Raw genomic sequence first — 14,801 nt, 5'->3', positions numbered from 1 at the left:
CATCCAATATGCTGTAACAGAAATAGGCCATGCTCCCTCATCATAAACGGCACCGACCGCGACTGGTCAGACACCAGTAAGACTATCTGCGGCCATTGGCATCGGCTAATGGCGATCCTAATAAATTAAATCTAATTCCTAATTCTATGTCCTCATATCTCTTTGGCTATCCATTATAAAGTAACTTCCAAAACGTCTGCTCTGTTAACCCTGACTACATTTACCACCCATCTGCTTGGAAGTTTGTTTGCAAACAGTTTATAACCCATTTCCCAACGTTTTAGAATACTGTAACTCTTGAATGCCTTCTCGATTATCTGATTGGCTGGGGCATTTCATCTGGCGTGGACGACGTTTCAAGTTGACGTGGATGCATGTCTAGCCAACTGGTGTTTAGTTTTTTTTGTCCTTATCACAGTTTGTTGCGACATCGTTTCAATCGATGAAAGTTTTTATTTACTGTTAGTTACCTTTTCAAAATGTCCTCTGTTGAAGATGGTGAATGTAGTCGCGGCTTGTATCAACTCAACAAATTCGAGAAACTGTCGGGGAGGCCTCCCATCAGAGACTCAGGTTTGTAGCTAGCTGAACTGTTATGTTTCTATCTAGCTGCTATCCATGTAAAACTACCTAGCTAGAATTAGCTAGCTAGCTAAAGTAACTAACTGGCGGGCAATCTAAAAAAAACTAGTCAGCGTAATTGTTTAGGAAGGCAGATCTTCGAATTACACTATTAGAGACAGGCGATTAACTTTAGCTTTGACTTTAACCAAGTATTTTAGCCAGCTAACGTTAACTAACGTTAGCTCAGTTTGATACGGAAGTCACCTGTCATGCAAAGAAGACTGACTAATGGTGGGAAGCATACATTTTCCCTCTGTGCAATCCATTGCCAGTCATTTGTACTACTGACTTTGCCTTGTAGATCTAAATGTATTTCCATAGGAAATATTGTAGTATTGACCAATCAGTGGCAACCACAGTTTTGAAACAACTCAAGTACTGATGTAAGGTAAGGTTGGAAAAGTATCTTTTGACTCGAGTCAAAGATACTCTAGGTTCTGAGGGGCTGGGTAGTGTCAGCCACTTATGTGGTAGCTGCACCACCAAGGCTGTGTCTCTCTCTAAAATCACATTTTATTGGTCACATACACATATTTAGCAGCTGTTATTGCGGGTGTAGTGAAATGCTTGTGTTCCTAGCTCCAACAGTGCTGTAGTGTTTAACAGTACACACACATCTAAAGTAGAATAATGGAATTAAGAAATATATAAATATTAGGGTACATGTATGTCTTTGTCATACAACAATGGACAAGCCACTTGTCTAGCCTATTTGGTTAGACACTAAGCAGGCTTGAACTGAACTTCACCTAAAGCCTTGTGGGGGAAGTCGGTCTTTGGGGTGGAATGTCGGTCTGTCTGCTTTTGTAATGTTTTTATGGTTTTGATCTCTGCTAATTGTGTCTGTGTGTGCACATGTCTGTATCATGGCTGGTGATTGTGGTTGGTGATGACTGGCAGGCTCTAAGAAGAGAGTAAGATGGCTTCAGGCTCGGCGGATCTTCTCCCCTTCGTGCCCCAACTTCCGCATCCCTAATAGGTTTCTGAGAGAAGGTGGGTAACCGTAACACCCGAGACTGCAGCCAAGACCACCTCTCTCTTCACCGACCAATACTAACCTTACTCTAGTGCTCTCAGACTGCTAAAGAATGAGGGATTCAATTTAAGCTGGCCCGGGTTGAACAGGGATAGCAGGGTGCGCCCTGCTAAAATGGAATAGTAATCAGCGCCACTTGGTCATCTTGTCAACAAGACATCATGAAGCATTGTTCAGAAACATCTCTTTTTCAGGAAATATATGTTTGAATTTTCAAACTAGGTTTCATTGGGAATGCAGATTAAGCATGCAGATTTATCAAGCGCAATCATTTTTGCATAGAAATACAAAGATTCTTACATATTACCCCGCATGCTTCACCTACTGTACGTCACTTTTGTTTTGAGCTGACTTTGCTGTCGGCCAGAACGGGGCAAGCACTTAATGTCCTATCTGCTCTCACACTCCCTTGTCCAGTCTGCAGTGCTTCTCTTCTCCCTCCTCTCATTTCCCATGACTCAAGGAAATCCACTTGTACCACTCTGCTTCCTCCTCTCTTCCTATCAAAACAGCCTCTTCCTCTCCCTTGTAATGGTTCTCGGTACACTCCACCTCTTCTCTTCCTTCCTGTTCTCTTTTATCACTTTTATCCCTCTTAGCAAGAGTCTCTCTTACTCTGATTGGCCCTGGTTCCTCCTTTCACTCATCCTCTTCAGCTTTCTCTGTTGGACCCAGGGAGGCTTTCTCTCCCTCAGTGTCTCTCTGGGTTTGGATGTATGTTTGTCATGGAGTGTTCTGAGGTCTCGCTTTCTCTGTTCTATTTTTCTCTCTGTGAGTCGGTCATGTTGTTGCTCCTATAACGATTGTCATAATTGTTATAGGAAGCAATAGACCTCCGTGTGCCTAGGAGAAGAAAAACAAAATCACCCAAATGATAATGGTTGCAATGATTACTTCACTGTACCGCTGCCCCTGAGTGCCATGGAGAATACACTGAGCGCAGATTCATGACCGTCATGCTTGCACCATTACTACAAAGAAAATTGCTTGTTACATCAAATATTTTTCTTTGTGCTCCTACATTTTTCAACGTAGGCTCATACCTGTTCCTTGTTAAAAAAAAAATGTTTTTAAGTAAAATTAGAAAGTCAGTCTAGAGCCCTTGACCTGTGCCTCCTATTTTCCTCAGTGTCTGAAAGTAGATCTATTTGATCTGTTATTCCACTAAAAGCATTCCTCTGGTGTTTTCAACAACAAAATATCTTGAGGCTCAATGATTCCATAGGGCTGTTTAGTCCTTTGCTGTTTACTCAAAGCTCATCATACTGATGCCTGAACATTTAATCCTTACACACAGTGAACTGGACCACCGCCACAGTGAATGTTACGAAGTATGTCAATAAGATATGGTTCATTATTAATTTAACATGCAGACTTTCTCCTAAGCCTGTCATATAGGGAGTACTTTAACCACATGCTTGCTTACGTGATGGCTAGGCCTATTTATCTAGATTCTTAAATACTCAGAAATGTCTTAGCGTTTGCTTGTTGAAAGCTGTCTGCTTATGCAGCCATGTTCTTGGTAATCTGTGCAGCAGATTATATAATGGCTCTGGGTAGAAATCTGATGGAAACCCGCTGGATTACTTCACTGCAGTTTATTATATTAATTTATGTCTAGATCAGCTGTCTGTGACACACAGCTGGGAAATAACAGACTAGGCCTACACATCTATGGCTCTTCAGCCCATGCAAATCATGTAGGGGCAGTCAAGTCAACAAGGGTAGGATACACGTTTTAGATTGAAATCTAGACAATGTTTCAGGCTCCATTCCAAATAACGGCCCCTTCTGCGCTTTTGTTCCTGCCTCAATTTGGCTGGACTAAATAGGTGAAAACCATATGGCAGAAAGAGAAAAGGTGGCGCTATTGCTTAAAGTTATCGCAGAGATCCACAAAGGGCACTAAAGAAGTGCAAGAGGAAGGAAAATTCCCCTGTAACCCTGTCTCCTTCCCCCACCCTTGCTCCCTCTTCCATCCATGAAACCCTGCTCTTTACTCACCTCCCCCTCAGGTCACTGTGCCCCCCCGGCCCGCAGCGGGCACCGGTGTGTGGCAGACAATGCCAACCTATATGTGTTTGGAGGATACAACCCTGACTTTGAGGAGGCTGGTGGCTCGGAGAACGAGGACTACCCTCTTTTCAGGGAGCTGTGGAGATTTCACTTCGCCACGGCTACCTGGCAACAGGTCCACACAGAGGGCTACATGCCCACCGAGCTGGCTTCCATGTCAGGTAAGGGAATAAGTTGAAGATTGTCTGTCCTTTTATGTACCCATCGATCCATTGCAAAATGAACTTGCTTAACCATTATTATCCGTTCCTGGTCAGACTGAGAACAGACTGTTGAACAGTTTGTTTTGTTCTGTGTGTCTCAGCTGTCTTACACAGCAACAATCTATTGGTGTTTGGGGGCACTGGGATTCCTTTTGGAGAAAGCAACGGGAACGACGTCCATGTCTGCAATGTTCACTACAAACGCTGGAAATTGCTCAACTGCCGAGGGAAGAAACCCAACCGAATCTACGGGCAGGTAAAGAGCTCTCATCTGTTCACCATCTGAGCTGTCCCACTGACACATCGTGTGGTCTGTGGAGAGTTAACGGTTAGCTTTAAACCTGGGCTATGGCATTTTCCATTACTCCTACAGTGCATTCATTAAGTATTCAGAACCATTTACTTAATTTTTTTATTTTTATGTTACAGCCTTATACTAAAATTGATTTAAATTGCTTTTTCCCCCTCTTTAATCTACACACAATGCCCTATAATGACAAAGCAAAAACAAGTTTAGTAATGTAAGCAAATGTATTACAAATACAAAACAAACATTTACATAAGTATTCAGACCCTTTACTGAGTAGTTTGTTGATGAAATTTTGGCAGCGATTATAGCCTCCAGTCTTCTTGGGTATGACGCTACAATTTTGGCACACCTGTATTTGGGGAGTTTCTCCCATTCTTCTCTGCAGATCATCTCAAGCTCTGTCAGGTTGGATGGGGAGCGTCGCTGCACAGTTATTTTCAGGTCTCTCCAGAGATGTTCGATCGGGTTCAAGTCCGGGCTCTGGCTGGGCCACTCAAGGACATTCCGAGACTTGTCCTGATGCTACTCTTACGTTGTCTAGGCTGTGTGCTTCGGGTTGTTGTACTGTTGGAAGGTGAACCTTCTCCCCAGTCTGAGTTCCTGAGCGCTCTAAAGCAGGTTTTCGTCAAGGATCTCAGTACTTTGCTCTTTATCTTTCCCTCGATCCTGACTACTCTCTCAGTCCCTGCTGCTGAAAAGCATCACGATGCTGCCACTAACTTGCTTCACTGTAGGGATGGTGCCATGTTACCTCCAGACGTGACGCTTGGCATTCAGGCCAAAGAGTTCAATCTTGATTTCATCAGACCAGAGAATCTTGTTTCTCATGTCATGTGTCATGTGCCTTTTTACTGAGGAGTGGTTTCTGTCTGGCAACTCTACCATAAAGGCCTGCTTGGTGGAGTGCTGCAGAGATGGGAGAACCTTCCAGAAGGACAACCATCTCCACAGAGGAACTCTAGAGCTCTGTCAGTGACCATTCTCCCCAATTGCTCAGTTTGGCCGTGCGGCCAGTTCTAGAAAGAGTCTTGTTGGTTCGAAACTTCTTCCATTTAAGAATGATGGATGCCACTGTCTTCTTGGGGACCTTCAATGCTGCAGAAATCTTTTGATACCCTTCCACAGATCTGTACCTTGACACAATCCTGTCTCGGAACTCTACGGACAATTCCTTCGACCGCATGGCTTGGTTTTTGCTCTGACATGCACTGTCAACTGTGGGACCTTACATAGACAGGTGTGTGCCTTTCCAAATCATGTCCAATCAATTGAATTAACCACAGGTAGACTCCAATCAAGTTGTAGAAACATCTCAAGGATGATCAATGGAAACAGGATGCATCTGAACTCAATTTTGAGTCTCATAGCAAAAGGTCTGAATACTTAAGTAAATAAGGTATTGATGTTTATTTTAATAAATTTGCAAAGGAATTGAGAAACATATTTGCTTTGTCACTCTGGGGTATTGTGAGTGTAGATTGATTAAATAAAAATCCTCAATCTTAAGATAAGTCTAACGTAACAAAATGTGGAAAAAGTTAAGGGGTCTGAATACTTTCGGAATGCACTATATATGACTTCCTTCCTTTTGTCTTTCCTAACCTCTGATCTGAAAGGATTCGCTCGTTCAAAATAAATAACTGACACAATTATTTACATTGTTAGTATGACCTACTGTAACAAATCACTTAATTCTGAATCCCTTGGCTTGACAGTAAGGAAATTCCCCACAGCCATGCTCTCTCCCTCTCATTCCTCCTTCCAGGCCATGGCCATCATTAATGGCTATCTGTATGTGTTTGGAGGGACGACAGGCTACGTTTACAGCACAGACCTACACAGGCTGGACCTGACTACCAGGGAGTGGACCCACCTCAAGCCCAACAACCCCCCTACGGACCTGCCAGAGGAAAGGTCAGTCACCCCTTATATACCTCTTAATCTTCTGGTAGTTACCCCCCCCCCCCCCACACACACACACACACACATCTTAATCTCTCTTTCAGGTACAGACATGAGGTGGCCCATGATGGACAGAGAATATACATCCTAGGAGGCGGGACTTCCTGGACATCATATCCCCTAGACAAAGTACAGTACAGGATGAGAGAACACTGTATGTATGTATGATGGTTGTTTAACTGACATATTTTAACATAGGGGTTTACGTTCTGTTCCCCCCTCAGATACATGCCTACAACCTAGAGACTAACTCCTGGGAGGAGATCATCACGAAACCTCATGAAAAAATAGGTTGGTTGCATAAGGGTCTAATGTTGTTCATATACACATTACTGTGCACGCGTGTAAACTGATGTGTGTTCTGTTGTTGTCAGGGTATCCTGCAGCACGACGGTGTCACAGTTGTGTCCAGGTCAGGCAGGGTAAGAACTTTAGAACTGTTTACTAGGAATCAGCTCTGTGTCCAGGCTAGGGTTACTAGAATTTTCAGTAATATTGGTAAATAACAGGTAATTTATGGTAACTTTGGTAATTTATACTTGATTAACTTGCAAAAATGATTTTAAATCCTATGTAGTGCCTTAAGAAACTATTCCCACCCCTTGACCTTTTTCCCCATTTGACCTGTTACAGCCTACATTTTTATTGGATTCGATTGAGATTTTGTTACTGGCCTACACACAATACCCCATAATGTCAAAGTGGAATTATGTGTTTTAGAAATTGTACAAATTAATTAACAATGAAAAGCTGAGATGTCTTTAGTCAATAAGTATTCAACTCCTTTATGGCAACCCTAAATAAGTTCAGGAGTGAAAATGTGCTAAAGTCCCATAATAAGTTGCATGGACTCACTCTGTGTGTAATAATAGTGTGTAACATGATTTTTGAATGACTACCTCACACATACTACCTCACTACCGGCACTGGAAGACCGGGGAGGTTTTCCAGTGCCTCGCAAAGAACAACACCTATTGGTAGATGGGTAGAAATAAAAAGCAGGCTTTGAATATCCCTTTGAGCATGATGTAGTTTTTAATGACACTTTAGATTGTGTATCAATACACCCAGTCACTACCAAGATACAGACGCTCTTCCTAACTCAGTTGCCGGAGAGGAAGGAAACCTCTCAGGCATTTCACCGTGAGGCCAATAGTGACTACAGGTAATGCTGTAGTTACTCCACAATACTAACATAAATGACAGTGAAAAGAAGGCTGTACAGAATAAAAATATTCCAAAACCTGCATCATGTTACAATAAGGCACTAAACTAAAACTGTCTTGAATACAAAGCCTTATGTTTGGGGCAAACACAACGCCACTGAGTACTTCTCTTCATATTTTTAAGCATGGTGGTGGCTACATCATGTTATGGGTATGCTTGTCATCGGCAAGGACTAAGATGTTTTTTAGGATAAAAAGAAACGGAATAGAGCTAAGCACAGGCAAAATCCTAGAGGAAAACCTGTTTGGAGACTAATTCAGCTTTCAACAGGACAATAAACCTAATAACCCAAATGTACAATGGAGTTGCTTACAAAGATGACATTAAATGTTCCCAAGTGGCCTAGTTACAGTTTTTAGTTACAGTTTTTACTTACAGTACCAGTCAAAAGTTTGGACACACCTACTCATTGCAGGGTTTTCTTTAGTTGTACTATTTTCTACTTTGTAGAATAATAGTGAAGACATCAACACTATGAAATAACAAATGGAATCATGTAATCAAAAAAGTGTTACATTTATCAAAATATATTAGCCACCCTTTTCCTTGACAGCTTTGCACACTCTTGGCGTTCTCTCAACCAGCTTCATGAGGTAGTCACCTGTAATGCATTTCAATTAACAGGTATGTCTTGTTAATTTGTGGAATTTCTTCAATGCGTTTGAGCCGATCAGTTGTGTTATGACAAGGTAGGGGGGTATACAGAAGAGAGCCCTATTTGGTAAAAGACCAAGTCCATATGTGGCAAGAACAGCTCAAATAAGCAAAGAGAAACAACAGTCCATCATTACTTTAAGACATGAAGGTCAGTCAGTATGGAAAATGTCAAGAACTTTTAAAGTTTCTTCAAGTGCAGTTGCAAAAACCATCAAGCGCTATGATGAAACTGGCTCCCATGAGGACCACCACAGGAAAGGAAGACCCTGAGTTACCTCTGCTGCTGAGGATAAGGTAATTAGTTACCAGCCTCAAATTGCAGACCAAATAAATGCTTCACATAGTTCAAATAGCAGACACATCTCAACATCAACTGTTCAGAGGAGACTGCATGAATCAAGCCTTCATGGTCAAATTGCTGCAAGAAACCACTATTAAAGGACACCAATAATAAGAAGACTTGCTTGGGCCAAGAAACACGAGCAATGGACATTAGACCGGTGGAAATCTGTCCTTTGGTCTGATGATTCCTTTGGTCTGATGATTTGGTCTGATGATTCCAAAAATGAGATTTTTGTTATTAATTGTTGTGTCTTTATGAGACGCAGAGTAGGTGAACAGATGCTCTCCGCATGTGTGGTTCCCAGCGTGAAGCGAGGAGGTGTGATTGTGTGGGGGTGCTTTGCTGGTGACACTGTGATTTATTTAGAATTCAAGGCACACTTAACCAGCATGGCTACCCCTGCAGTGATATGCCATCCCACCTGGTTTGCGCTTAGTCCCACCATTTGTTTTTCAACAGGACAATGACCCATAACACACCTCCAGGCTGTGTAAGGGCTATTTGACCTGGAAGGAGAGTGACGGAGTGCTGCATCAGATGACCTGGCCTCCACAATCACCTGACTTCAACCCAATTGGGATGAGTTGAGTGAAGGAAAAGCAGCCAACAAGTGTTCAGCATATGTGGGAACTCCTTCAAGACTGTTGGAAAAGCATTCCAGGTGAAGCTGGTTAAGAGAATGTCAAGAGTTTGCAAAGCTGTCCTCAAGGCAAAGGGTGGCTACTTTGAAGAATCCCAAATATAAAATATAACACTTTTGGTTACTACATGATTCCATATGTTATATCACAGTTTTGATGTCTTCACTATTCTACAATGTAGAAAATAGTCAAAATTAAGAAACCCTTAAATGAGTAGGTGTGTCAACTTTTGAGTGTTACTTAAATTGCTGTCTAGCAATGATCAACAACCATTATGGGGTATTGTGTGTGTGTGTGTAAGTAAATGGGTGAGGGGAAAAATCTGTTTAATCCATTTTGAATTCAGGCTGTGCCACAACAAAATGTGGAATAAGTCAAGGGATATGAATACTTTAAGGCATGATATAGTATATATTTTTGTGTCCATATTGTGCATTTAGTTTCTAGGGGATAGCCCATGGTTCATGAGAAAATAGGCTAATGAAAAGCATCAAATCAATAATGGAATTTAAAATTAACTCAGCAACTCTGGACTTCAGAACTTCCACCAGTTTGGCACCAAAACATATACAATAAAGATGTATTGACAGTAAATTAAGTGTAAAAAAAAAATATATATATTTCATGCTGAAACCATGTTAAACACAATTGTATTCACTAAGTTGATGTTTTAAATTTAAAATAATGTTTTACAGCTTTTGTCATTTTATTTTTAAATCTTATTTGATATACAATGAGTACCAAACATTAGGATTCAGAGGTCGAGACAGCATGTGCGGTAGAGAGTCAAACAGCAGGTCCGAGACCAGTAGCACGTCCGGTAAACAGGTCAGGGTTCCCTAGCCGCGGGCAGAACAGTTGAAACTGGAGGCGCAGCACGAACGGGTGGACTGGGGACAGCCAGGAGTCATCAGGCCAGGTAGTCCTGAGGCATGATCTTACGGCTCACATCCTCTGAGAGGGAGGCAGAGAGAATTAGTGGGAGCATACTTAAATTCTCACACGACACCAGATAAGATGGAGAATTACACCAGATATAACAGACTGACTCTAGTCCCCTGGCACACAAACTATTGCAGCCTAGATACTGGAGGCTGAGACGGGTGGGTCGGGGGACACTGTGGACCCACGCACAGGGCCAACCAGGCAGGATATAACCCCACCCACCCACTTTACCAAAGCATAGCCCTCACACTACTAGAAGGATATCTACAGATCACCAACTTACTACCCTGAGACAAGGCTGAGTATCGCCCACGAAGATCTCCCCCACAGCACGAGCCAGAGGGGGCGCCAAACCAATGCTTCCCATAGCTGTCAAGTTGGCTGGATGTCCTTTGGGTGGTGGACCATTCTTTATACACACTGGAAACTGTTGAGTGTGAAAAACCCAGTAGCGTTGCAGTTCTTGACACAAACCGGTGCGCCTGGCACCTACTACCATACCCTGTTCAAAGGCACTTAAATCTTTTGTCTTGCCCGTTCACTCTCTGAATGGTGTGCGTACACACACAATCCATGCCTCAAGGCTTAAAAATCCTTCTTTAACCTGTCTCCTCTTCATCTACACTGATTGAAGTGGATTTAACAGGTGACATCAATAACGGATCATAGCTTTCACCTGGTCAGTGTGTCATGATAGAGCAGATGTCTGAATGTTTTGTACACTCAGTGTATTTTACATGTGATAAGGCCACACAGAGGGCCAGAAATAATTGCATAAATGTGATAATCTGAAGTACACATGATAAAGTTCCATAAAATCCTTAAGTTACCTAAATTCTGGTAGTTTACTGGTAAACTTTGAAAGTTACCAATAACATACTGTCCCTTTGCCACCTTAGTCTAGGCTATGGACTGGGAGTCAGTGTTCATCCCTCTGTCTCCCCCTTCAGAGGTGTTTCTATGTGGGGGTTACAACGGGGAGCTGATCCTAGCTGACCTGTGGAAGATCAACCTGCAGACCTTTCAGTGGACCAAGCTACCCACCGTCATGCCTGAGCCTGCTTACTTCCACTGTGCTGCAGTCACACCGGTCAGTACATCACACACACGCACACTTTTCTGGATGTACGATTTTCAATCACGTCTCTCTCTTCTCCCTGTCCTCTCCCAGGCTGGCTGTATGTATGTGCATGGTGGAGTGGTGAACATGTCAGAGAACAGGAGGACTGGGTCTCTGTACAAGGTGTGGCTAGTGGTGCCCAGTCTGCTGGAGCTGACCTGGGAGAGGCTGCTCAAGGCCTTCCCTCGCCTGGCCCAGCTCTCCTCCCTGCAGCTACTCAGCCTGGGCCTCACACACACCCTCATCCAGCGCATCAAGTAGACCACCAGGCCCTCACGGCTGACGTGGGAACAGGTCAAAGCAAGGACAGCGGTGAAGGCCAACGGATCGTGGATGGAACTGAGTTGACTCCCTTTCCTGCCACCACTGAGCAGAGGGACTGAATGGCCAATGGAACAATGAACAGGTGTGTTGGCATGTCTGGGAATGGACTGAGGGAAGAACTGACGTCAGGTCATCCTCAAACATACATTGGATGCCATTTTAAAAAATTAAATTTTTAATGTGTGCACTTTGACTGAGTTTGAAATCCCAAGTGGAATGTTTGAGATTTGTGTTGGAGTCCCTGGGACCTGGTGTATTTCAGGGATTGTTTGCCTTCATATTTCATTAGCTAGGAGTCGAGTTTTAGTAGAAATTGGAGTTCACTGAAAGCTACTTATTTCATCCTTTTATATGTTTGCATGCAGCTGACCACACTAATCATACCTGTTATCTTGAGTATTGTTTCAAGGCATTCCAAAGGGCTCTACAATCTACGCAAAAGATCTGCAACGTAGCCGATGGAGGTTAGTTTGCTTAGCTCTCTACGTAGCTCTACGTATTTTTTTTTTGTGCGGCTGAATTTTTAGAACGTGACGCAAACGTAGCTCCGTAGACTGAAAACCACTATGGAGAGCCCTTAACTCTACTCATTATTCCTCCCACCACACACATGCTGTTCAAAAGGGAATAGCAGAAACTTCCAACTCAGTGGTGGTTTATTTCCTTAATGCCGAAAGGGACTTTTTTTTTTTTTGGTCTCTTTGATACTGTGATGTATAGGTTCCTGAGGGACACAGACCGGGTACATGATGCTGATAAACATGGTGTCTTGTTTTCTGTAAGGAAGCCCACTGGTAAAGAAGCAGCTGCTGCTATGTCTACTGACTGGTCTAATACGAATAAGTCTCATTTAGCAGGCTGGTGGGGCAAGGCATTGATTTAGGACAGACAGGGCAAATCTTGTTCTGTATAGTTCACCTCTTGAGCCAGTGTGAACCCCCTGTGCCAGCACTGTGATTCTCTAGAACCTGAGTCTTACAGCTTCCGGTCTTAGACACCCTGATCACACACACAGAGGGAGCTGTGTGAAACTGTACTGTAGCTCCAAAGTGAAAACAAGAGCACGCAATTTATTTCATTTAGTGCCTTTTCAGATCATTTTTTCCAGTGTCACAACTGTATTGGTTGTGTAGAGTTCTCTCCTTTTACCACGCATGTGTCCCTGAAGCATGGCTTTTAACTTTACTCCTAGTCACTGAAAACATGTGTCCCTGAAGCATGGCTTTTAACTTTACTCCTAGTCACTGAAAACATGTGTCCCTGAAGCATGGCTTTTAACTTTACTCCAAGTCACTGAAAACATGTGTCCCTGAAGCATGGCTTTTAACTCTACTCCAAGTCACTGAAAACATGTGTCCCTGAAGCATGGCTTTTAACTCTACTCCAAGTCACTGAAAACATGGAAATGTCCATATAGCCCTCCACCAGTCTCCGTTCCCCCATGCTTTACTAATATGAGCCATTGACTCGCTCATCTTTTAATGTTGTCCTCCTTCCACCTATTCTGTTTACTGACCTTTGGTCAAACCATTCTGTCCATTAGCGTTCTTTTTATTTGGGTTTCTGAATGTCGATCACGCATAGTGAACCCTTAACTTGTGAATTTGGTTGGACAGACTATGTATAGACTTATTTGGTACGGTGCAGCCCAATATGCTGACCAGAGTGTGGGTGTGTCGAAAGGAGTGGGTGTATGGAAAGTGAATCGGCTAATTGGGCAGATTTGTTGCCACTCGAACGTTTTGCCTGTCAGTTTAAGCCAGTGCGAATGACTAGTGCACCCGGTCTTGTATTGCTCCAGCACTACACGGCTGACTGAAATAACCAAATTATCATTTGTTGATTTATTTGAATCAGCTGTGTAGCGCTGGGGCAAAAACCACAATGTGCACCTCTTGGAGTCCCCAGGAAACTCTGGTGTAACCTATAGCAGAGCACTACTTTCCTTTCCACACGCCCACTACTATCCTTTTGACATGCCCACTCACCCATACTCTGGGCGTCATATTGGCCTGCAGCTACCCCCTTCTGCATTTATCCTATTTTTGCTTTTTAAAGATGTGCACCAGTGTCTTCAGGTCATTTTAACATTAAACCAAACTGGAGATGTATCTGGTGGAAAAACCAATGAAATCACGACTCTGCCTTTAAATTTTCAACAATGTTGGGTTTAATTTTCTTTCTTTAATATCCCACACATTTTCCCTGTCAGTTAGACTGATAGAATGTAACTCACCTGGCACCTCTGGTCCTCCTTTTTTATACTATAGTTTCTGCACAGAATACAGGTGCTCAGTCTGAAATCAATGCCAATCCTCTAGCCCCCTGGCTACTACTTGTAGATCTGGAAGACTAGGTTTGGCTTCTGACATGTTTCTGACACCCACTCAAATCTTTTAGGATCATGAGAAGTATCAAGGGATAGTGCCTAAGGGTTGATTTTGGACTGGGAAATTTGCCTTTGCTATAACTATACTTTTTGGGAAACTGTGGGCTTCTGTATGAGACACTGCACCCAGTGGTCTGTATTGTTTTGTTGGTAATCTATGGAAGTAATAGATTTTGGAACTCCATGTCAACCTGTGAATGTAGTCACTTTACACACGCTGTACTGAATGTGGATGTACACACGCTGTACTGAAAGTGGATGGACAAACTGAACCTGACTCTACGCAATTAAAGGCAATCATGATGACGCTGTCATGACTCCATTAGATTTTTTAATTTAATTGTTTGAATCAATAAATGTACTGTAAGCACTTTTTTTTTAAACTTTGTTTGACTGGTGTATTATTTGGCCTGAAAATCCAGGTACTATGTATTTGATTTAACTGACTCCCTTTCAAACAAGACTTATTTTGGCTTTGTATTATACTGAACAAAAATATCAATGCAACATGTAAAGTGTTGGTCCCATGTTTCATCAGCTGAAATAAAAGATCCCAGAAATGTTCCATATGCACAAGAAGCGTATTTCTCTCAAATGTTGTGCACAAATTTGTTTACATCCCTGTTAGTGAGCATTTCTCCTTTTGCCAAGATATTCCATCCACTTAACATGTGGCGTATCAAGAAGCTGATTGAACGGCATGATCATTACAGGTGCACCTTTACAAAGGCCACTCTAAAATGTGCAATTTTGTCACAACACAATGCTCAGATGTCTCAAGTTGAGGGAGTGTGCAATTGGCATGCTGACTATAGAAATGTCCACCAGAGCTGTTGACAGAATTTAATTGAATGTTCATTTCTCTACCATAAGCCGCCTCACGTAGTTTGAGAATTTGGCAGTACGTTCGACCGACCTCACAACCGCTGTCCACGTGTAACCAC

At 42.7% G+C, this 14,801-nt stretch overlaps 1 protein-coding gene across 4 annotated transcripts; it reads left to right on the top strand.

Annotated features, from left to right (window-relative positions):
- Positions 1-321: 321 nt before the first annotated feature.
- On the top strand, positions 322-14,422 carry LOC129866940 (kelch domain-containing protein 10-like). 4 transcript variants are annotated; one of them, XM_055939991.1, is made up of 10 exons: positions 322-573; positions 1,525-1,617; positions 3,676-3,897; positions 4,041-4,195; positions 6,015-6,163; positions 6,256-6,340; positions 6,436-6,502; positions 6,586-6,633; positions 10,975-11,114; positions 11,196-14,422. In XM_055939991.1, the coding sequence occupies exons 1-10, from the start codon at positions 480-482 to the stop codon at positions 11,403-11,405; spliced, it is 1,263 nt and encodes a 420-aa protein (XP_055795966.1). In that variant the 5' UTR covers positions 322-479; the 3' UTR covers positions 11,406-14,422. The 4 variants fall into 4 exon arrangements, with proteins under 4 accessions (XP_055795966.1, XP_055795968.1, XP_055795965.1 ...); XM_055939993.1 differs by lacking the exon at positions 1,525-1,617; XM_055939990.1 differs by having other exon boundaries at positions 10,975-14,422.
- The last annotated feature ends 379 nt before the right edge of the window (positions 14,423-14,801 follow it).

The sequence above is a fragment of the Salvelinus fontinalis genome, chromosome 12 (genome assembly GCF_029448725.1).
Source record: "Salvelinus fontinalis isolate EN_2023a chromosome 12, ASM2944872v1, whole genome shotgun sequence".
Classification (NCBI taxonomy): domain Eukaryota; kingdom Metazoa; phylum Chordata; class Actinopteri; order Salmoniformes; family Salmonidae; genus Salvelinus; species Salvelinus fontinalis.
The sequence above is the reverse complement of the archived record's forward strand: the minus strand, read 5'-3'. Positions and strand labels throughout refer to the sequence as shown.

Excerpts from the sequence above, each read along its gene's own strand:
- LOC129866940 (XM_055939990.1), top strand. The coding sequence starts at position 480 with ATGTCCTCTGTTGAAGATGGTGAATGTAGTCGCGGCTTGTATCAACTC. Across the intron at positions 574-1,524 it reads GCCTCCCATCAGAGACTCAG|GCTCTAAGAAGAGAGTAAGA; the intron begins GTTTGTAGCTAG and ends GATGACTGGCAG. Across the intron at positions 4,196-6,014 it reads CCAACCGAATCTACGGGCAG|GCCATGGCCATCATTAATGG; the intron begins GTAAAGAGCTCT and ends TCCTCCTTCCAG.